At 35.0% G+C, this 24,823-nt stretch overlaps 1 protein-coding gene across 2 annotated transcripts; it reads right to left on the bottom strand.

Annotated features, from left to right (window-relative positions):
- Positions 1-8,076: 8,076 nt before the first annotated feature.
- Positions 8,077-10,902, bottom strand: LOC103937203 (suppressor of disruption of TFIIS-like). 2 transcript variants are annotated; one of them, XM_009347123.3, is made up of 8 exons: positions 10,747-10,902; positions 9,888-9,962; positions 9,733-9,798; positions 9,527-9,624; positions 9,314-9,439; positions 8,881-9,204; positions 8,712-8,777; positions 8,077-8,383 (listed from the first exon to the last, which is right to left on the bottom strand). In XM_009347123.3, exons 2-8 carry the CDS (start codon positions 9,946-9,948, stop codon positions 8,231-8,233), a joined length of 894 nt encoding a protein of 297 aa, XP_009345398.2. In that variant the 5' UTR covers positions 9,949-9,962; positions 10,747-10,902; the 3' UTR covers positions 8,077-8,230. The 2 variants fall into 2 exon arrangements, with proteins under 2 accessions (XP_009345398.2, XP_048428359.1); XM_048572402.1 differs by lacking the exon at positions 10,747-10,902 and adding an exon at positions 10,136-10,684.
- Between the last annotated feature and the right edge of the window lie 13,921 nt (positions 10,903-24,823).

Genomic DNA, 24,823 nt, shown 5'->3' on the forward strand with positions numbered 1-24,823 from the left:
GAGATTTGTGTGCTTTTGAAACCAGATCTGCTTGAAGACATGGATGTATATGCCAAGTTTGTTGATAGCGTTAAAAGGGTTGTGGGCCCATGTTCATTTGCGAAGCACACGATCTAGTATAGGAGGACTGCTATGCTAGCCATGATGCAGAAAACAACGATTTTGGCAATCGAGTCTATGCTTCTTGATCAAGAGGATACCAAGGCTGGCAATAAGGTGGCAAGAATTATGGTAGCCAAAGCTTACTCCTCAGCTGAGAAAGTCAAAAAGTTGGAACTGAGCTTGCTGTTTTCAAATGCTCTAATATCTCTGCCCTCACTTATTTGCAGCTTGAGACCGCTCACCAAGAAATCGTAGATTTGAAGACTAGGCTTGACGCGATCCAAGTAAAGTATGAAAGTGCAAAGAATGAGATCGGGTGTTACATACCTCAGATTCAAAACCTTGAGTGTGTTGTTTCTGAGCTCCACTCCACTGCTTACGCAAAGGATGAAGAATTGATCGCTGCTTACAACCAAATGATCCACTTCAAGAAGGTTGTTGATAGGCTTAAGCCTCAAGTGTTGGAAGATCAATGATAGTCTAAAGAAAGAAGTGGAGGAGCTGCAGCGGGTTCGTGCTTGTTTGCTCGAGAAGAATTTGCAGTTAAAGGGCGAGAAGACTTTGAGGCTTTGCTTACTCAGAGTCAGGCTAATTTCTACAAGCTGGGTTATGTAGACCATCTGTTTGGGCGGCCGTCTGACTTTAAGTTTTCTGGTAAAGATTTCGAGACCTTCTCTATTTCTCTAGAAGACTTGCTTGCCTTCACTTTTAAGTCTTCTATTGGTGAAGTAGTCGGAGAGGTTGGTGCCCAGGCTGGAGCAGCTAACGGTGAAGTATCAGATGGTGCCGTTGCTGAAGGCGTTGCGGGTGCTAAAGGTGTGGCAACCCAGTAGTCGTGGGATCTCCAAGCTGCTGAAGAGTAGTCTTCTAGGTAACCTTTAGGATTTTCTTTGTTTGTCCTTGTTTGCTTTTGCTTTGCTTGAACTTTTTCGGTCTTTGCTAGTTGTTTATCAATTTTGCTAGAAAATTAATAAACTTGTTTCCTTTGCTTTTCTCCATCTTCGCTTCTTTTGTTCATGCCCCAACCTTTAGACTTTATAGGCCAGTGGTGGGCATGCTGCTTTTCTATAAGTAGATAGACATGTGTAGCCTACACAGTCGTATGTGTTGGTGTAGAACTTTGCAAAGTTGTTAGCCATAGAGTTAGCAGCCAGATGCCTTACTCACAAAAGTAGACAAGTCTATGCAACCACTAGGATGTTAATTTAGCTTTCTCCAATTCCGTAGGTTGCGTAGCAAGTACCACAACACTTTAGGACTTCGTGTAGGTTGTTCCGTGCTCAGCAATGGTGAAGCTAATCGACTACGTAGCATGTCGGTAGTGGATAAGGCTTCGTTTATGCACGCTAGCTTGTTTAACCTTTCACAAGAATGTGCAGTTGTATAAGTCTAGCACAACTTTACTGCTCGAAGGGCAAGTTGTATGCAATCTTCCAGAAACCGTAGGCTACTTTAGTGCACTCAGTAGCAGCTTTAGGTTTCCAGGGCAGCCGTCCATAGGGGGTACTGCGTATTGTGCCCCCTCCGTCTCTAGGGCCCGATTCTCTGTGGATTAAGCCAAGAGACCCAAAATCCTTCAATTAGCTAAGCCTTGAAAAAGACCATTGTGGCTACTTCTAGGAATCTTGGCATAAGCCATCGTGCATGACACATACCGACCCAGTATGTCTACTAAGACTTCGAATCGAGCTGTGTTGGTTAACACCTAAAACGTGATGAAGCCATAAAGTGTAGTGATGTAGAAAATGTGAATAAATTTAAACCTAAAAGTGCCTAATTATAAGAGTGCATTGGTAAGCAGGAATGAACCCATTTCACACATGATATCATAACATAAGTAAAGTACAGTATAATGGATAAGGATTATACCCTCAAAGGTAGCCACCTATATTGAGATTCACCAAGAATCCTCGTCGATATAAACGTTCAGCAGCTAAAACTTGGAGGGGCAAAAAATAATGGTGAGTAGGTCTTTTCCTTTTTTATAGTGTGTGTGTGTGTGTGTGTGTGTGTGTGTGATGGATAGTTTCCACAAATGATTTTGAATTGGTCCATGCACTTCATGCCATGATTAAATTATGTTATGAGAAATGTTGCACTGTTGTGAAATACCAAGATGATCCTACGGGATACGCATGTAAGTTCAAGAAAGTTTATTATGTTGATTGGAATTATTGCATCATTATGGCATGCTTATACTTATATAGTTTGCTCATTATTGCTGCACCTCGGTGTTAATGCTCCTGCCCTGGGCCAGGGCCAGCCTTCACGTGATTATTCACCTCTCGTACTGCACGCTCGCCTTGGATCCAAGTTAGGTGCTAGCCTGTCGTACAGGCCGCATTAGGCAACTCTGACTCGTAGGTGACCTACGCATAGCGCTAGCCTTCACGTGATCGTAGCACTAGAGCGTATATTATTTCACCTAGCCTATCGTACAGGTCACACTAGGTGACTCCGACTCGTGTGCTAGCATAGATTAATGAGCCATAGGTACAGTCGTACAGGTCACATTAGGTGACTTCGATTTGTGTTCTAGTATAGATTATTGAGCACATGATTATATTCATATTGTCGTTGAGATATTCTGCTGTGGCACATTTCTAGATTTATTGTTGGCATGCATTTGATTTCATATTTATACGTACTATGATTTTCAAGAAACTATACTTGTTTTATGGCGAGGGTTACAATGTTTTCAGAAAGGTTTTTATAAAACTTTATTGGGTTTTGTTCCTGACGTCCAGAGAAGCGTTTTGGTGGTGCAGATTGATTGAATTGAAGAACACCTAAATTCTAGGGTTCCGGCGGGTTCGTGGCGATTTGAAACTTTTCCCAATAAAATTAGACTTGGCCACAGGTATGAAACTTGCTCTACTCGTTGAGATCTTTATTCCTGTAAAATTTGAGAATTTTTTGAAATAGTTGAATTTTCTGACGAGTCAAAACGGCCAACCACCACGTGCAGCGGTGCCTGGCGACAGTGCGTGGGCCGAGGCACTACCTGACCTTCCTAAGCTAAGTTTAATACCCCAATTCCATAAGTGAAATCTGATTGATGAAATCTTATTATTTGAACATAATTTTGATAAAGACCGTCACTTGATTCTTATATGAATTTGTTTTGCAGTTATTTTGGCCTCACATACAACAATATCGGTTATCTTGTCTTCCCAACTGCCAAGTAAATTTCCTTTCCCACAGGCTACAGGGCTAATTTTCTGAAGAAAAATGATGCTCTTCACACTATTCATCTGAATTGCAGGACAAAAACTGCAGCCAATTGCAATTTCCTTCTTACTTTGGCAAAGTAAATTCAGCAGATTCATGTGATTTCCAAGTCAACGATGCCAGTACAAGTATGGTGCCAAAGTCCACTCTCAAGAAATGATGATATGGGCGATAAAATTAATAGAAAAAATATGATGATATGATTGATAAAAAAAAAAATAATGAATAATATGGTGACATGACTGGACCAGAAACAGTAAACGCATACAATATTCACCTGAAATCTTGGACTTATCATTTTCGTAAGGACTAAGAATCTCTATCCTCTTTCTTTTCATTCTCTTCACGTTCTTTTATTTTATATTTCTCTTACTATAAAAAATGAATATAAGATGTTGACGTAGTTTAACCGTGATCGTTCAAATAGAAAGAGAAGAAAGAGAAGGAACAAAAAATTAAGAATCCTACTCCATTCCGTAAACTGTTTCTTGCGCATCAATTTGCGACGCCTTGAGTTGTTAATTATAATTTATATGAATGCTTAACGAGTTGTCCCTTTCATTACAAATGTCGACCTAATAACGTACGTACACACACACCTCTTCTGATTATTGTACAACTCGCGTGATCAGAATGAAGTTCCATTTTAATAATTGTAAAAATTGGAGTAAGAGGTACGTGACTTTCCTAATCAAGACAATGCGATAAACGTTAATGTTATGTTATTAAACTAATTGATGAGGTGGATTGTTATTTGAATGTGACTACTCACGATAATGTGATTCATGTTGGCATAAAGTTATTAAACTGATTTACTAGCTCTTAATTTCATGGTATTTATGCTTTAAATGGAAAAATGAAATTGAGGAGTAGTTTGAATTTTCCGAATCATGACAGTATGAAATGTTAAATTAATTGATTTACATGTGTTTTTGAAATTTTATTCTCTCCCATTTTGGTGGGAGTCATTCTCTCATTGAGAGCTTTTTTCACTGTTGTGGGAGTGATATCTATTCTGGTAATTTTTCTGTAACCGTTGACCCTAGCTATGGGTAGGATAGATGGTAGCTCCCCACTTCTTCTCTTTCTTTTTGCTTCAGGTTGCGCTTCCTTCTACTCTTTGTTGATCTCTCGTTCTACACTCATCTTGCCTTCGATCTCACCACCCTTAGCCCTAAACTCCGTCCTCTACTACCCTTCATTCCTTGATGCCAGTTCACCTCCATGTTTCTCATCAATCTGATTCACACCCTTCCCACTTGGCTATGTCCCTCCTCGATCCAACATCTATCTTGATTTGCAACCATTTCTCTTTATCGCAATTAGTTGTGGGTCCATCAGAAGGTGTGTAGAGTTCCGGCTCCAGAGTTCACACCAACACCTTCATTTTGTATGCCCTTTGGCATTTTTTCTTACATGATGGGAATTTCCCTAGGCTTCCTTTGATTTGTGGCTGCGATATTATTGGTGGTGCTTAGTTGAGAACGATGGAGCCTTATTTTCTTTCATTTTCTTTAATTATGGGGTGTCGTTTGGTTAGGTCTCAGGCTGTGTTGTGTTGGTGGATCTGTGGTGCTACGACATCGAAGGTGGTTGCAAGCTACTAGGGTTTGTGTTTTTTTTTATTTTTTAATTTTTTTTTTATATTTTGTTTTGTTTTCTTTCTACTTTGGGCTCCAAAACCTAGTTTGGCTTTGTTTTGTTTTGTTTTGTTTCAGGGGTCCATTTCCTTGTATTGTGGTTTTCTAACACACTTCAACCCGAAATGTCGACTGGACATCCAAATCGAGATGTGCTGACTGACACCTGGAAGGTGACGAAATTATAAAGTAAAAGTGATGTTAAAAAGTACGGATAAATTAAAACATAAAGTAACTAAAGCAAGAGTACCCAATGTGCAGTTAGAACCTTTATTACAGAGTATAAGTATCCAAGCATAGATAAGAGTGTAATAAAAAGTAAGGATGTTATTATCCTAGAAAGATGGACACATTAAACAATAAAAAGAAACCCACATTAATAGAAGTGAAGGTTAGCATTTTTCGGTAATTCTCGTCTCCACAAGAGCATAGCCACTAAGTCATGGAGGGGTGAAAAATAATGGTGAGTGGGCTGAAAAGCAAAATTTTGTAAAATGTTGTTTTTGTAAAAGTTGTAACCTCTACTATAAAACAAATATAGTTTCCGAAAATAACATACTAATCAAATTTTTATTGTTTAGTACCCAACATATGTAGTAATAAAATATTACAGGTACATATTAGTAAAAATAATAGTAATAACAAATAGTGATTGCTCATCAGATCATGTAAGCACACAAATCATGCAGAAGTAACTATATGAACAGGTTGGGTGTATAGTTTACGTTCTGGTACTACAACCACGTGAAGCTGGCATTAAGCATTCACATACCGGTCTTAGTTGCCTAATGCAAAACTAAGAACATGTTGGATCCAAAGTGAACGTAAATGGTGCATATGAACATACATGTGAAGCTAGTCCTTGACCAGGACAATACAAGGTGACACTGTGCATACCTTAATAATTAGCCGATAAAATCACAAGTATGTACATGTCACAGTTTAAACTCGTAAAATAATAATAAATAACCAAGTGTAGGCCATTATTATTTTCTAAATGAAACATGGCATGTCATACAAACATTCAAAAGGCATTCATGGAAACTATAATATAATAGTATTTGAAAGCAAAGACCTATTTACAGTTACTTTGCAGGGTTGTAACCACTCAAAGTACGAAGTAGATGGTCTCTGGTAACAATTACACCTCAACAGCTATAAGGACTCATTAGTAAAACTCCAATAAAACAACTGAATCTGAAGAAAGGAAGTGCGGAAATGGAATGAGCATGTTGAAATACCTTAAGAGAGGTCCCGAGGCGATTTCAAAAAAAGTCAATAGTCATCGTCAAAGTCAATGCTTGTGAACGAGCCAGTTGAGCAGAACTGATCAAAGTCGTCTGTGTTGACTGAAGCCGATACGCGCCAGCATGTGCTGGCTGAGCCTGCGACAGAATATTCCATCAACTGAAGGAATATTCTGTTAAAACAAGCGAAAATTGTTTTAGACACCTGACGGCGTTGCAATATTCTGTCATTTTTTTTCCAGGATCCGTCTCCAGTGTCACCGATTGTTGCCATTTTTCTCACCAGATTATGGCCTTTTGGCCGAATTTCTTCATAAAGTGATAACTTGCTCATTTCACATCTAAATTTGACTCATAATATGTCAAAAATGAAGCTTAAGAAGAGAGGGATAATATTTTTCCATTTCGGAGTTCAAATGGTAGCTGGAGGTGGCTTGAAAATGGCTCGAAAGCCTCGGTCCATTTTGGTTGTGTTGAAACAGTGGCAAATTCCAGCACGCAAGGCTTAGATCTGGGTCTTTGGATGATGGTAAGTCAATTGCTTGCCTTGAACTCGCCCACATTGACGGATTTAGGCCAAATTCTTGTCGGCAGTTTTGATACTTGTCGAAACTCTCTCGAGTTAGCCTTTGGGTTTGGTTTTCTACAAAACAAAGCTCGAACTTGAGCTCGTGAGGTTAAGGGGGTGGATATAGTGGTGGTTTAATGGCTTTTGGTTCTTTGAGATGTGTGTTGTGGTGTTGGTGTGGTCAGGGGAGAAAACATGCAAGAGAAAGGGAAAATGTTGATAGAAAAGAGAGATGTGAGAAAAGTAACGAGAAAGAGCGTGAGATAGCAAGTAGGTGGGTCCCACTGGACCCAAAAACCTAACATTGTAGAATGATAGATTAGGAAAATATCTTAAAGATTGAAATTACAGCATCGCCCTTAACATTGTAGTTTCATTGATTTTTTTGTTTGAACTTAGAATTCCATTCTGCTTGCGTCCACTCATACGTGCCGTCGAGTACTACGAGAATGTGTGTGTTTAGGTCAAGCCCACTTGCCCATTTTTTTAACAAGTCAAACGAGTACACCAACAGTATCGCAGTTTGTAGTTTGCAATACTGCTAACCCATTGTTGTCTCAAAAAAAAAAAAAAAAAAAAAAAAAAGCAAGTTGTGGATTCTCGAGATTGCAAAAGCACTATTTTGCCCCTCGTTGTGAAATGTGTGTAAATTGTTCGTTGCAAGTCTAAATAACGTCTCGTTTGCACTTACGTGTTCGTGAGGACACATACTATCTAGAAAGACGAGAAGAGACAAAGAGTGAAAATGACTTAGATGCATGCATATGATTTTCCACTTATCTCACTAGGGACACTTTTGTAATTTCAAATTTCGCAATGTTAGGGAATAAAGTACAATAAAATTTGGAACGTGATGTAACATTGTCTTTTAATTGGGCCTTTGTTTGTGTACATATGATTTGTTAGCAATTAAATTTACCGCTTTTTTTTAGTTTTATTATTGGTATAAGGTGCCCCCTGATTTTATATTGAACGTTTTGGTGAATCATTAATGGAATTTGTCATGTTAATAAATTGATTAATTTGGTGAGTATTACTTGAATTTGTTACACTATTGAACATGACAAACTCTCTCTCCTGTGCATCACGCATATGCATGCACATAGCATCAATTGACTTCATCTAATCTCAACCACTCGTTTTCATTAAAAAAATGGAAGGCTGAGATTTGGTGAAGTAAGCTAATGCTCATTCCATGCACATGTGGGTAATGCACAAGAGAGAAAGTTTGTTAAACTGAATAGTTGGTGAATCATGATTTGAATATTTGGTTCAGATTAACAATATGTAAACATAAAGTTATATTTTTATTATAATTAACCTGGGATTACAATGAGACAAGGAAAATGAGATTTTTTACGATGAGGGAAATGGGATGGTAAAATCCCAGAAACATGATTTCTTTCCTCATAAAAACTTAATTAGTCATCTTGGGCACAAATCTAAGCTGTGACTGATGTCTCTACAGCAACCTTCCCAGAGTAACCAACTTCAGATTTCCTATCAGCCTCCCAAAGCTCTGGTATTGCTTCTCTGAGGTTGTGAATGCTTTCCAAAGCAAAATCTGCACCTTTTACTCTCTGACATGTGCCAACCTGTAACATTAAATCGTTACAAAAGATTGCATCAGCTTGTAACCAAAATCGACAACCTGTACTGGTAGCAGTACACGTCAATAATGATTGATTTCTTTCGGAGTTTTCACGAGATCCGTTGATTATGAGTTGGTATGATATTATTTTTGGTATAAAGATACGATGTGTTATTCACATATTTTTTTTTTACTTCTTACATATTTTTATTAATTTTTATCCATTAGATCTTTTTCATTTCATCCGATCTGACGGCTGAAAATGAAAAAAGTATGTGAGAAGTAAAAAGGGGTATGTAGATATCACATCTCTAAAGTTATCAATAGCTTACCAGTACAGTTTGAAGTCCCACTCTTTTGCCAGCTTGTATGTTGCGGACACTATCTTCAAAGAACAACTGAAAGAGCCAAAAATACCAACCAAAGATTAGCATAAGTAAATAGTATCTAAAGAACCTGCAGATATTCAAATTTTGAGATGAGAATATAAATATTTCTTACTGTTCTTTGAGGGTTGATGTTGGCTATCTTGAGAGCCCGTTCGATGGCGTCTTCAGATGGTTTGCAGACGATTGGAGTTTTGGGTAGTTTGGAAGTGGGGTTTGGTGTAGCAAAATGGCCAATGATGTCAAAAATTTGAGGGCTGCTAGTAATGGAGGTAGTGCTGCTTAATCCCACGAATTCGATGTCATCTTCGTCGTCAGAGACAGTGTTTTTGTGAATCGGATTGAGGGTCTCAAAGCAGATAATCCCTTCAAAAATGTCTTCCAATCCAAGCCTGCTTAGTGCCTTAGCAGCATGGATCTTGTCCGCATTTGTGAAAATCTGTTTGGCGTAGAAAACAGAAATAATTACCATAAAGAAGAAAGATAAAACTCTTGTCACGTGATGTGAGTGACGGGAATAAATAACCAGTTACACAGTAGACGCTTACAATTTTCCTGTAAGGCAGGTTCAGCAAGAGGCTCCTCAAAACCGGGTCGGGTTTTATGTTGTCATAAGGTAATCTTCCATGGACAAAACTGTGATATTCATCGTAGTCAAAGTCATTGCCAATTGCCTGCAAAGAAGGACCCCAAAGCTTATAAATAAATTATAATAGTGCCAAAAATATGGGGAAGTAATTATTTAGAAAAGAAAAAAGTACCCTGAGACCAGCCATTGTTGTTCCATAATTCTTGTACAGAAGGTTACCCAACTCAGGGATTATGCTCCTGTCAATGCCAAGCTTTTCAACCATATAATCTGCAGGAAAAAAAGGGAAATTATCAAATACGAAATATGATGATATGAAAAATGCTGAACGACCATGTCGGCAGTTCCAAGGCCTTGCTTAGAATACAAAAGTATTACCTTCTATATTGATTCTGCATGCTGTGGCAATCCCACTACTATAGGGATACAGTGTATCATCAAGATCTGCAAAAGTTCAACCAATAGTGGTCTAAGATGATTGCTTTACAAGTTAACTCGTATTTTACACAATTTTCCGAAAGTAAAGGGCTTACCGAACAAAAGGCATTCGTACTTTGTCCTCTGAGCCTGCATGAATCGATCGTCGAATTCCATTTCGTTCAAGAAACCTTGAGAAAACAGCAAGGGAAGTGAACAATGAGTTCCATGAAACCTTAAATCCACACAAGTTTATAGCAAGTTTCATTTTCGGTCTCAAACTAAACTTCGAAAAAACATATAATTAGGGGCCCTGTTGACTCAGATTACTACCAAAAGAAGAAAAGGGTTTTCAAAGCCATACCAAATAGCTTAGCGTGGAATTGGATAAGGGTTTCTTAGTTTCTGAATGGACAATCCACAGCTGCTACTATAATTGAATCAAGAGAGGAGGTGGACCAATGGCTTTATGGGAATTTAAATTTGGATATAAATTTGTATTACAACCTAGTAAAAGTTGTGCTTAGCTTATAATTAAGATCATGTATTAGATCAATGTATAAAGCTAAAAAAGGTAAACTTAAACAAATATAAAGCTAAAAAAGGTAAACTTAAACAAAGTTTGATGTGTGATTATTTCAAGCACTTCCCATAGTGTATCATAACTTTAGGGAACAAGAACAACTCATTGAATAAATTTTACAACTTAAAACTATTTTTAATTTGGATTAGAAAAAAAAATTGTTGGGTTCATTGGGCGAGCCTCAAAGTATGAATTGATTTAGGTTAATGATCAAAATAATGTTCCTTTGGTGTAAATTAAATTTGATCAAGAACCAAATTTTTTTTGCAAAGTGGATGTCATATGAAATGAAATGAACCACTTTGGTCATATAAATGATGTTTGATGGAAACCCAAATTTTCAAAAAATCGGTTGGAAATGCATTTGATCAAAGATTGAATATTTGACTTACCAGATTAAAATGCCAAAACCAAAATGATGAACGCGAGAGAGAGAGAGAGAGAGAGAGAGTTTCTTTCTTGCAAGACGAGAACTCTGGGGAGAGAGAGAGAGAGAGAGAGCACAATGCTAAAGGTACTGAATAACGAAGGAGTGGGAGGAGGAATGAGAGTAAAAGAGGTGGGTTTAAATAGGCAAAACCGTTGTGTAATTCCCACGAGTTTGTGTATTTTAAAATTTGTTTGATTAGATTATTAATTTTTTTTCATTTCAAATCACGTTCAGTTAAATTAATTTTTAAATGTCTACGACTCAGAGAAGTAACAAGAAAATGTGAAAGAAAGAAGGTAACAGGAAGAAGGCAAATGCCAACTGGTTCCCAAACGTTGAAAAGGTTGAACCAAATGTTGTATTATGTGGACTCTCTTTGTCCAGAAATTTCCAGTTTTGCCACCATCTCCATCCCACCTTCCTTTCATGGTCCAAATCTACCCTTCTATTTTATTTACAATATTCCATAAATACCCCTGCATTTGTAAGCCAGTGGTAACTGGTCAGTTGTTTTAAAACAAGGGGATGCCAAATATTGGTGCCAAAGGTGGTGAGAAGGAGCATAATTAATCTTTCTATTATCTCTGGTTTAATCTAAACTTTAAAAATTTAGCATTCTAGCTAATAGTTATATATGCTAATATGCTAAGAAACTGCTATTCTAATTCTTAACTTATCTATTCATATCCTCACATCATTTTCTTTTATCGTACATCCTGTGATCAGTTTTCATTATGTACTATTTGTATTTAATTTTTAGTAAAAAAAATTTAAAATGATTTATGGCTACACGATGTACGATAAACGGATAGGATGTGATGATACCTAGGATCCTCACAAAGAGGATCCGTGTGAGATCCAAATCCATGTAATAACTAATATCTACTACTTGACGGAAAGATACTAGCACTTAGACTTGACAATTTCTTACACGACCCATTGAACCAACAAGAGACGATACGAAAACAACAGGTTTCAGGCCAATCCATTAATAACGGGTTCTTAACAAGTCTACTCATAGGTAACCCATTTCAACTCGTTAAGAAAAATATTAATTTGGTAATTTTTAACTACTAAAAAAATCTTACTACAATAGCCATAGAATTTATGTGAGATTAAATCTTTACAAGAAAGAGAGTGCTAATGTGGAAAGCTTACTAAAAACATCATCACTCTAACTCTTAAAGACAATAAATCATCCCAAAGTTCCAATGATGAAAACTGAAGGGTTTTGCTGTAAAAAAACAACGTGCAAGCTTTGAGTCTCGTTAGCAAGGTTCTAACATTTGAGAAAAGACTCTACAACGTTGAAAAAAAAACTCCTTTCATTTTGCAGTTTGCATATCCTTGTACATTTGATATTTTGTAGTAATGTACTAATATTTTTCATTAGACTCTTATTTTGGTGTATGTAATACTTGAAGAAAAATGTGTTTTTATTGTTTGAAGTAAGATTTATGTGACAATATGGTACGTAGATACTAAATTAGGATGACTTTTTTCATTTGATTATTTATTGAAGTAAAATATATTTTCTTTAATAGGTAACAGATCAGGTTTTAAAGTGTTGAGTTGGGGGGGGGTCATATTGCGTATTCATTTTAACGGGTTTGACACAACACCACTATTCTAAAAATTCCCACCTAAGTGCTAGGCAGCTGGCCGTCATGCCGGTTAATTCCTATTTGAAAAATTAAGAAATGGCACCTATACCTACTTCGACACATGCCTAAACCGCCTAGGCACCCGCCTAACCCACCCGAACTCGCCTAAACACTCGCCTAGGCAACTATTAGTTAGATAGAAAATAGATAACTTTATTTTTGCATTATATTCTAATACTTTATAATCTGTATGTCATTCTATTTTGCAATTTAGGTATCCCAATTCAATTATGTATTTTTTTTTTAAGTAAAACTAGACACTTATGTATCTGATATATAATAAATTTTCTTAAATCCACCTAGTCTGCCTAGGCTCCCTCCTAGCCACCTAGGTGCTAGGCCTCAGTCCACCACCCAACTAGCATCTAGCGTCTTTTAGAACCTTGCACGACACAATCCGTTAAAATATCAGGGTATGTCACTGAAAATGACATGAACACAGCAAACACAACACAGTCATCATGTTGCACTTACCTATAAGGACCTAAGGTGGTCCTCCTTCTCTATCCCAAGCTGTGATTCACAAATTTTTATTATGCACATGTTATAATATGAAATGTTCATTTTCATAAATATCATTTAAAGATCACTTCTGAAAAGAAAATTGTTTTGTCCTCCCCAGAAGGTAATTTTAATGTGGTTGGTTTCCCTCTTTTGCAATCAGTTTCGCTATAGCACCTGCTGCTCTAGCTAATTGCCCACCCTTTTCAAGTGTGATTTCTATGTTAGGTATAGCTGTGCCTAAGGGCATATTGGTTGAAGTAGATTCTTCTTTTTAATCAATCAAAACCCCTTCCAAATCAATCAAACTAAAAATTGTTTAATCATCTATATGTATGAACAAAACAATGGTTTTGCAACATTTAAGATCTTTATAATGAACCAACCATTTTTTATACATATGAAAGACTACACAATCTCAAATTTAATTGATTTTTTTCAAAGATGCTCTTCAAAAGATGTGTAAGAAAACGAACGGTTATAATTATGAGATTTATATGATGCAAATTTGTTAATTACAAGTAAGGCTTATGATATTAATTACAAAGTACTTGGACCATCTCCAATGATATTCGTATATTTAGCCCCTTTTCCTAAATATGGTACACCAAAAATATAATATTTATAGGAATTGTGCCAGACTATAATTTTTCATCTCCGATAGTGCTAACTCACACATCAACTACTATGTATTGTTTAGCATGTTCGTCTCCTTAGTGCTATCTTTGAGGTATTGATGGAGTATGACCCTTTGTAGTGCCATCCATGTTTCAAGCAAAGTGGAGTATGACCCTTTGTAGTGCCATCCATGTTTCAAACAATGTGGAGAATGAAATGAGGGAGGAGAAAAAATAGAAAGAAAGTGTTTGAAGGAAAGACTGAATAAGTAGTGAATGTGAAAAAAAAATTTCTTTTTTTGGTGCAAATATGTGAATTTGTTAGATAGCAAGGTTGCTATTTATAGATTTTTATTTGGGAATTTTTAAAATCAAACGGCATATTACATGTGGTTGCAAGATTTTAAGGTGGGATCATTGCAGCCCATTTTCTCTCCAACGTCAGCACATGCGTGTGCACCATAAACAGTGTTGGCATGGGAATCAAATGGGCTATGTTTGTTTAGCATGTATCTCATTGTCTATCCTATTGTGATAATCAATTCTTGATATACACATGTCATAATCACACCGTTATTAGCACTCAGATGCATTATCCTACACTTTTTGGTTACAAAGTTGTAACCATGAATTTGTAGTAGGTAGCACGATGATCTTAAAGTACTAATAACAATTATATAGTAATTAAGTTAGATTGTAACAAAAGAAAATTGGGCTTGCTTGATTTATTTGGTACCCAATAATCTATTTGCTTCCGGACACAGGTTGCGTCTAGGTGAATCTCTATCTTATTTGGATCACTGTAATGCGGAGCCTACACGTCAAATAATCTCGACCATTGAAACTAATCCCGGGGCTAGAAAGCAATTTCAACGTTCAGAATAAAATTCATGCAAAACAAGGCAAAAGTTGAGCAACAACTCCGTCTTCTTCCCCCTTTGGCCGATGTGCTGCACTGTACGACGATCATGGGGTCGATCCCAGATCCTGCCAACTTGACTCCGCCGAGCTTCTACCAATTCCAGCGGCGGACCTCTCTCATGACTAGCTGCACTCTCCTTTAGTTTGAAGGAGCTCTACGACCACTTTCTTCCCTCCAGCTGAACCTCCTGAAGAAATCCGAGACCATCAAGCTCAAAATCGGAGGCCACCAAGGGATCGCTCGACGAGTTACAAATAACTGGAAGGAGCCATGGATCCATGGAAGAACGGAAGAGAAGATAACAGTGATAGCTTGAAAAAAAAAAAAATTTGAAAAAAAAAGACTACAATAAAAATAAAATAAAATATATTAAAAAAAAAAACCTAATTAAAATAGTTTGAAATTTTTAAATTTTCACGATAAGGATAAAATAAAGATTAAAGTAAATAGTACCATGATTGAATTTTTAGTGTAAAAATTTGATTTTTCGTTAAAATGAACAGTACCAGAAACTTTTTTTTAAAGTTCTCATATAAATTAGAAAAAAAATAAAAATTCAAAATAATTTCTGATCACGTACCGTAAATGGCTAAGATTAAATCATCCCTACAGGATTCGCAGAGAAGGATCCTGATAAGATCTGGTCCGTCTCCTTCATTCTCCACCTTCACTCGTCACAGCTTTAATTTTTACCAAAACAAACTGGTGCACAAGCTACAGTTATGAGCCTGGAAACGTCATTGCATATGATTTCATATTTTCGCTTCTCGTTTTTTCGTTGGAAGAAGGCCAATTACAATAAGGCAAATCATACGTGAAATAGATTAACTTTAGGTCAATAAGAAAACTGATTAATACATTAAATGGTTTAATTTTACCCTTAATTAATTATTATATTTGTGGTTGAAAATGCAGCTAAATTTCCAGCATTGCTGGTATGCATAAAATAATGGTGGTTAAATTAACGTGTAACACATTTTCCACGCCCCCAACAAATAGTGAACCTGTCTAATCCTAATTTATTTTTAATATAATGATAGATATTTACGCTAAGTAAGGATTTTAAGTTAAATTAGATAATGTGTTAGTAGTCATAATAATTTAGTATCAAAGTTGTCAATAGCTAAAGTTGAACATAAATCTTTTTATTTACAAGTGAAAAAATAATAACACTAAATCATAATATAAATGACTCCCAAACCTAACTTTAAGTTTAAAGCAAACCATTGCGTCATCTACTTGAGGAACACGCACTAGCTTTGCATATGCCACAAATATAAACACTTTAATAACTTGTATGATATGGATCAAATATTGCCCAAAATTCAGTGGATTGTGGAAGAGGCGTCTGTATCTTCGATATGTATGAATTATATATCATAATTTTGAGTGCCTAACCTCCATAATTGGGGGATGGTGGGGAAAGTGGTATACAAATATCTTTTAAATAATTATAGAGAAGATATAGCCTTGCGATCTATCATCATATACATAATTTTATGAATAATTGTTCAAATTAACCCTTAAATAATACAGGTGTCACTACAACGTAGGAGATATACGCGATCGATTTGGAATAGTTTGCATGCCCTTAGCTAGTTGCCAACGCAAGATATATTGGATTACTTTGTTATCTACCTTGCTTCCATTAAATTGATCAAGATACATTATTGATAGCCTATTACGAGACTCAGTCCACTCTTCCATTCCTTAGATCATCTCTAATCCTTAGGTATAAAGCTTAAAAATTTAAGTCATAAAATTTTAAGTCATAATCCAGAAACTGCAATGGTTATTTAGATTATTAAATAATTATTGGAAGAGAGGTTATGGCCTAAGATTATTAAATCATTTTTTTAGCCTAATTTTTTTTCAATAACTTTTTTTAAGATAAAATTTATGTAGATTATCTTAATTTATTTTTATGAACATTTTAACCTAAAAATATTTAAATTCCAATAAATAATTAAAATCATACAAATACATATATATTTATAAAGTTTTAAGTGAAATTTGATTTAAATAATTTTAGACGTTAAATTTAATTTTATGCCGTCAACTCTTTTATTTTACCAGTAGGATTTGACCACAACTGTTGGATTATAAGTATTAAAAAAAATATTGAAATATGACAATTTGGTGGGTCCAAAATAATTTAAGCTAGGCTTAATTTCTGGAAAGAATCTTGCCCAAAGATATATTTTCTTTCCAAGGCATATTTTAACCCAATAGTTGGAGATGTTTTTTTGGGGGAGGGGGCTAAAGCTTTATCCTATGTGTTGGAGATAATCTTTGTATAAATAATATCATTTGTTCTAAAAAGCAAAAGTGTTAATTAATTAATGAGTTAATAACTATACTTATTTTGGTGCACTCTAGAATGTATTCATATGCTAGACTGTTCATTTCATTTGGTACTAGCATATGGGCACACACAAAGTGTGTAAGAAAATTTTTTATTTTTGTTTTTGAAATAGAAGGAGAGAGGAAGGGAGTGATAGAGAACATGGGAGTGGAAGTTTTTTTTTATTATTTATAATTAGAGATATGTTAGGATTACATGTAGGTGAGGCTTTGAAAAAAAATAGCAAAATTTGGTTGTGTGAAATTACATTTCTGCCCCATATTTCTTATTCATGTTCTCTTTTAATTAGAGGGTTAAACTGATAATTTCATAGAGTTTTGGTTGACAATGAGTGTTTTATTAATTCGTAGAGATTTATCAGATTATATTTGTGAAAATTTACCGAAATTGAAATACGTACGTTATTCATTTGATAATTATTATGAATATCGTCAAGTTTACTAATACTATGTTCGCCTATTAATTAGTTAACATAACGACTTTGTAATCAAGTAGTGATATTTTGCAGAGTTGATATTTCAATGAGGATCTACAACTTAGACACACGATTTGATCATATAATCACTTGAATGCCATCAGATTTACTGAAGATACTTTGTTCGCCTATAAATTAAGAAATTGAACGATATTTTAATCCAGTAATGAAGTTTGTTAGGGTTGATATTTCAGTGACAACTTAAACTTAAACATGCGATTTGGATCAATATGATTCATCATGGAATAATCGGAAACGAGTAATTAATACCGTGTTAATTTATTAATTCGTTTGCGCTTGAATGCTACTATATAACTATGCGAGTGTTATGCGTGACATCAATAGACGTTTTCTAAATTGGCTTGATTGAACTTTTATGTTATTTTATTTTAATATGATGTATTTGTATGTACAGACATGTATCCAAGATAAAAAATACCACATAGAATTCAAGTTTGTGCCGCCACTGACACTTGCAAATGCCACCATAACTTATCGAGTGCCATGACACATGAGCTTTGCTTTTTTTCTTTTTTTTTTAATGTGCCAAGAGGAAATGATTGGAGGCCAAATATTACATGAGAGAGGAAAGTACAAGACAGAGTAGATGAAAAGGGCTACAAAGGGAAAAAGAGTAGACCCTTGTTAAGTCATTCTTTCCCATTCACTAAATCATCAAAATAAGGGGCAAGATAGCTACAACTTTTATACATACATATATATATGTGTATATGGAGGTATAAATGGGCCAAACAACAAATTTAGGAAACAGATCTTTTAGATCTCTATTTATTTTTTAATTTTTATTTTTTGAATTCTCTAATATTGCATCGTAATCTTTTTTCGTATATACCTTTATTTTTATCTTAATTATCTTCCCTAAGTGGATTACCTTGAGTCACGCATATATTGCATCAAGCTAAGACTATGTAACTAGTCAATGATGGCCTTTCATGGATTCGTATATATAAGTCGCAGCTAAGGTTGCAAAAATAAGAGCTTGAATACCACTTGTAAATAATCTAAGGAACATGATAGGTGTATGAACTACTGAAGATACTAAAGAAACAAGAACAAGAACTACTAATTCATCAGCTAAAATATTTCCGAAAAGTCGAAAACTAAGCAATAAGGGCTTTGTGAAATCTTCTAAGATGTACGCTTGTCTGAGGAACACTTAGACGATATATTCTATGTTGTGCTTTAACGATCAAATCGTTCATATTTCTTAGGTCTTCTTTCAAAGATTATCTCGGTAAAAAATTTAGCAAACTGAAAATCATATGGCCATTGGATTAAACGGTAGCTATTTTAATGTTTTTTTAAAGCACCATATATTCATCTATTTTCTTTGCCACAATATGTATTGGATTTGTATAAATTTTTGTAAAGATGATGTAGGAATTGGTTAAGTCATCTATATGAAAAAAATATTGAAGAACTTGGTGGTGAAAATTGAAAAAATATTGAAGAACTTGCTGGTGGCTTACAACCAGATGGGTCTTATGAAAGCAGCATTTCTGACTCTTTCCCCCCTCAATTATTTGAACTGCCTGGGCTGGCGATGACCACGACCCTTGTATTGTTGTTATTACTACTAATATACTATGATTTAAAATAGTATTATTATTTGGACTCCTAGCCTCCAGTTGGTGAGGTTGTTTAATTAGGAGAAAGCTACACCAACGGAGAGTTGTAAGAATCATGATCTGGCCGTCAATATTTTATTGTTGCATTCGTTTCTATGCACTCGAACCAGGAGTTGTTAGGATTTTTAGATTTTTAATTTGTCAGTTATTTATTTATTTATTTTTTTTTTTTTGCATAAAGTCAAACATGGTTCGCAGAGTTTTTTGTTCCTCGACATATAATTTGGTCTCGTCACTAAATTTGAGAGAAACGTTTAATAACTTTTTCTATTACGTGAGAATACGCATAACAAAACTTTGATAGTGCAAAATGACAAAACAATCTAATTAAATTGCACGGTAGACACAATTCTCATTTAAATATATGTCCTCTTTATACATTAAGATAAGTATAGTGTATGAACGTATAAACGCAATAACGGTAGCATACGCAAAAATATCTTCGGATTAGGTAGTGGATTTATTGGCCTTACATCAAATGCAAGTTCTGTACGGCAACATCAATACCAAAAGGCCTTCCATTCCCAAAGTAGTTTATTGATTTCTTTAAGTAAAAAAGTGGAGAGTTTAATATTTGATTTAGCAAGAGAATTTCTTTGGCAGAATGGAGAAGTAACATCGGGGTCAAGTTTGTACTATATATATAACCAATTGGAAGAGCAGCTAGCATAATAACGATCTTTTAAACACAAAAAAAAAGTGCCAATTAAACAATAGAAACTCACTTATTTAAATCCTCCAATTATTATGAGAGCTTTAGAAGTGCTAAACTTTGATGCGTGGCCGGGGTTTGGTTGATCATATATATATAAAATATGTTTTGGGCAACTGCGAGCATAATGTGATGGTACACGCCACAAACTCTACGATGTGCTCCGATCCTTGACATGACGAGATCACTGGAAACCCTAGGATGTGCCCCTTGACTATTAATTATGATCTCAACCATTCAATTTTCTCAAGATACCATCATTTAATCCAAGATACGATTCACTAGCACTATTGCCTTGTAGAAATTGTGTTCATGTATAAGTAAGATGTCATAAGTTTGACTCTCATGAATAACAAGTTCATTATCGATTATTGATAGGCCATTGTGTGACTAGTTCCATCCCTACACTAATACCATTGTATCAAAACTTCGGATGCGATTATCTTGTATATATAAACTCTTTAATAAGCTCTTAATTAATTTGATAATTAATAGCTGATCACAATAATTTATGTAATAAGTACAAATCAACAACCATGCATGTACGTAATTGAGTAATGTGATTCATTAGTCTCAAATCATATATTGACAACTCAGAAAAGATCGAGATTGACATACAATTACATGATATGTCATATTGTCAATATGACTAGTCTATCCCCACAAATTAATTATTGCTGATGAAATATCTCATCACCATCCTTGTTTGCTTTCCAACAAGGAGGCCATTGGGGTTTGGATTTTGATGAGGCTTTTTTTTAGGCTAGAAAAGCTGTAGTAGTTTGTCCATTTTGATTCACTAGGTAGCCAATCAACAGCCTACATTCCATCTAAATTCCCTAGAAAAATTCAAGTCCCACAAAACAGCTATCATGCATATATAGATTATGGAGTACCATCCAACTCAATAACAAATGCAGTACTATCGTTCCCTGATTCCCATTTTCACATTCTTTACTTAAAAGAAAGAGATTCCCTCACTAATCCAGGTCAAATATATGCAGCTAATGTTCCTTATTCAGAATCCCAATGAAATGTATGTTCATTGTTAGAAGAGCCAAATCAGAATCATATTTAGAAAAAAATCAGATAATTGTTTAAGTTGGGAGACTGGTAAGTCAGTACTCGTAGCATTAACGTGTCAATAGATCAGAGTCATTTGATTTTAATTAAAAGGTCTTATTTGGTATATAAATTGGATTGAAATTCGTAAAGATTACGTAAAAGATATATTTAAAAATACTACAGCGAGCCGCATATTTGTAAATTTACCATCAAACTTTAGAACTTAGTGAAAGGTCCAAAGCAAAAATATAAACAGCTGTATGAGACACACTTTTGTTATATTGTTTGTGAGCTCAACATCACAGTCTACACGTAAAGTCAGTTCCCCCAAGTAATTTAAAAAAGGCATTTGTCCATTTCTCCACCAAATAAAGGAGAAAGCAACTAAGTCCTATATGGTCAGAATCATCACACATTCACTACAGAACACGCCTGAAAGTGTTTGCCCTCTCATGCGGAAGAAAAGAACAAAGCAAAAAAAACAAAACGTAGCCCGTCGCTCGTCCTCTATTGAAATCAAGGTCCATACCTAGATTAGCAGCTTCTAACTTCTAATCCAAGTGTCAAGTCCTAAACCATAGATATAAAGCCACGAAGTTCTCATTCATATAAGCTTTATGACGAGTATAACTCATCATGATCCATGACCCTTTTCAACCCAAAAATATAAAAAAAATCACGTGCATGAGGGCACGAGTTCAACGATTAGAGTCCAAGGGCTTCAAGTCATGACTAAATGCTTTTAACCACATCAATTATAAATAATTTGCCAAGAATTCAAATATTTTGGTATTACTTTTGGGTGGTTCTATGGCTACCCCCAATCTATCAAAGGAGAAGGTCTTGAGTGTGGCTACCATTGGTAGGGTGGCCCCCACCCCGCATTATGTGAGAGAGGGTGGGACCCAATGGGGCTGGGTGAACCTGGAAAAATCGAAAAAGGATCCTCGCAGGATCATTTTCCTAGGGATTCTAGGAATCATGTGATCTTACCCGTTCATCGTACATCGTGCGGTCAAAAATTATTTCAAAATTTAAAATTTAAAATTAAATATGAATAATACCTAACGAAAATTGATCACATGATATACGATGAACGGATGAAATCACAGAATTCCTAAAAAAAGAATCCGGCGAGGAACCTTTCCGGAAAAATCAGGGCTAAGGTAGGGTAAGGATGATTGTGTGTGTGGGGATATGGCCACCTGGTCCGGTCTGTATACCAAAAAACTTCATTAAAGACGCTCCTTACAATATTAATAAGAAGATACTTGTTTTCTCTAACATGACTTGACTATGGAGGTCATCATGAGTCGCATTATTAGCTAGAAACCATCTGAAATTATGTAATAATTTAGTAGCCAGCAATAGAAAATCTTCAAAAGATTTGGTTGATCTCCTTTAATACTAGAAGTCCATCATTAGTCATGGAATTCGGTAGCAACTAATCAAAAACTGTGCACATGTTGAGTAGCTAGAAGCTTAATATCCTCACCTAGTTTCTATTGCTCTCTATGAAACACATTTTCAGTGGTTAGCACCATTGTCACCATAAGTCGTCGTGATCTCCAACGTCGTCTTCGTTCACAATGGAGGATTTTTAAGGTTTAGGTAGCGGTTCACGAGCTAAGTACTAATGTTGTTGTATAATGTAATTTATTTATTTTACCATGGTGAGTGGATAGTCTCTAAAGGCCTTTTGGGTAAGTTGAGCGGGTGATTTTAGTTAATACATGAATTTAAGTGTACGTGGAAAGTATAAATGGTGGATTGCTCTAGTGATTATGGCATCCTTTTCAATCTATGTGTCTCAGGTTCAAACACTTTCTTCTTTTCTAGTGTAAACTGACATAGTAATATCATTTGCATTGTAAATATTTTTATTTTTTAAAATTGAAGATAAGGTGTTTAGTAGGGAGCTTTACCTATAGAGAAAAAAAACATAAAATATATTTCATAGAATTCCACTAGTTTTGCAACATTTCAAGGAGAAACAAAAACACAAATCCCAACAAGCCTAGCCAAAAAATAAGCAAACCAAAACGTCAAAATTTCAGCCATGCCCCTAGTAGACTTGTTACTTAACCAAGCCAAAACTATAAACCAATACTATCTATAAAAACTTCAAACTGATTTTAAATCCGTAAAAATTAATTTCTACACATCTGCAAAATCAGTTTCACAATTCATGCACTTCTCCTACATCAGTTTCAAAATTTTGTGCACTTCTGATTAGTTTCAAAATTCCAACATTCCTATAAGTACATTTCAAAAAATTCTGCTCTTTTGCAAGATCAATTTCAAAATTCCATCACTTTTGCAAGATCAGTTTCAAAATTCTTCTTGCACTTCTAGAAGATCAATTTCAAATGCATCAAAATCAATCAAAACCTCAAAATCAACTTTCAAAAAATGCTACAATAAAAAACCAAAATTCTAAAATCTCAATCGTTCTTAGAAAAGAAAAAAAAATACTTAAAAATTTACAAGATCAATTTCAAAATTCCATCACTTTTGCAAGATCAGTTTCAAAATTCTTCTTGCACTTCTAGAAGATCAATTTCAAATGCATCAAAATCAATCAAAACCTCAAAATCAACTTTCAAAAAATGCTACAATAAAAAACTAAAATTCTAAAATCTCAGTCATTCTTAGAAAAGAAAAAAAAATACTTAAAAATTTAGAAGAAGAAGAAGAAGAAGAAGATAGAAAAGAAAAAAAAATTACTTAAAAATTTAGAAGAAGAAGAAGAAGAATTCAAAAAATTCTGCTCTTTTGCAAGATCAATTTCAAAATTCCATCACTTTTGCAAGATCAGTTTCAAAATTCTTCTTGCACTTGTAGAAGATCAATTTCAAATGCATCAAAATCAATCAAAACCTCAAAATCAACTTTCAAAAAATGCTACAATAAAAAACCAAAATTCTAAAATCTCAATCATTCTTAGAAAAGAAAAAAAAACTTAAAAATTTAGAAGAAGAATTTCAAATGCATCAAAATCAATCAAAACCTCAAAATCAACTTTCAAAAAATGCTACAATAAAAAACCAAAATTCTAAAATTTCAATCGTTCTTAGAAAAGAAAAAAAAATATTTAAAAATTTAGAAGAAGAAGAAAAAGAAGAAGAGGAAGAGGAGGACGGAGGACGGAGAGAGAAGTATGAAGAAGAAATATGAGAGAGAATGACGAAGAAGGAGGAGCAAAGAGAGAAAGGTAGGAAGAAGGAGGAGAGAGAAAAAAGGACAAAGAAGAAAGATGAGAAATAGCGAGAAAGAAGGCCGATGAAGAAGGACGAGAGAGACACACACACAGAGGTAGGATGGAGAATGAATATAAAGAAAATGACGAAGAAGACAGATGAGATAGAAAGAAACAGTAAGAATAGGAGATAAAGACTGATCTTTCAATTACATGGAATAAATTGTAAATGTAAATGCAATTACAAAAATAATCATGACATCACTTGCCACATGAATAAGTTATGTCCTCTCTGAAATAAGTAAAAAAACTTAGTCTCTCCCCAAAATATAGTCTTACGATTTGAATGTATGGATAATTGTGTTGCAGTCATATTTAGAATAGGAATATGATTGTGTAAATCCTAGGGAATCTGGGAAAGTATTATATATTCCTATTAAGATTAGATTACCTATTAAATGTTGTAATCCTAAAGGGAAAGGTTTTACCCTTTCTACTACTATAAATAAAGGCACAATGGGGTGAATCAAACACACCTCACAATTAAATCAATCTCTCTTCTCTCTCAATATTGCCGAACCCCTCTCTCTCTCCAAACCCTAGATCGTTTAATCAAATAGGCCTACAACACATTATTAGCACGCTCTTGCCAGAAGCTGAGGAATTGAGGCATCGTACGAGGAGGCTATCATCCACCACATTCAAAGGCCTATTTGTTTTCTGCTAATCAGGTACGCTTAAAATAAAGGAAGATATTTGAAACGTCTACGAAGCATGAAAACATTCCCCATGATACATGAACCCCCCTATGTTTACATTTTCCTTCCGATATATATCTATATATATATATATATATTGTATATGTTCATA

The sequence above is a fragment of a genome, unplaced genomic scaffold (genome assembly GCF_019419815.1).
Source record: "Pyrus x bretschneideri cultivar Hongxiangsu unplaced genomic scaffold, Pyrus_bretschneideri_v1 Contig11, whole genome shotgun sequence".
Lineage (NCBI taxonomy): Eukaryota > Viridiplantae > Streptophyta > Magnoliopsida > Rosales > Rosaceae > Pyrus > Pyrus x bretschneideri.

Coding starts and splice junctions, on each gene's coding strand:
- LOC103937203 (XM_009347123.3), bottom strand. CDS start 9,948: ATGGAATTCGACGATCGATTCATGCAGGCTCAGAGGACAAAGTACGAA. Junction 9,625..9,732: donor ATGCAGAATCAATATAGAAG/GTAATACTTTTG, acceptor TTTTTCCTGCAG/ATTATATGGTTGAAAAGCTT. Junction 9,205..9,313: donor ACCTGCCTTACAGGAAAATT/GTAAGCGTCTAC, acceptor TACGCCAAACAG/ATTTTCACAAATGCGGACAA.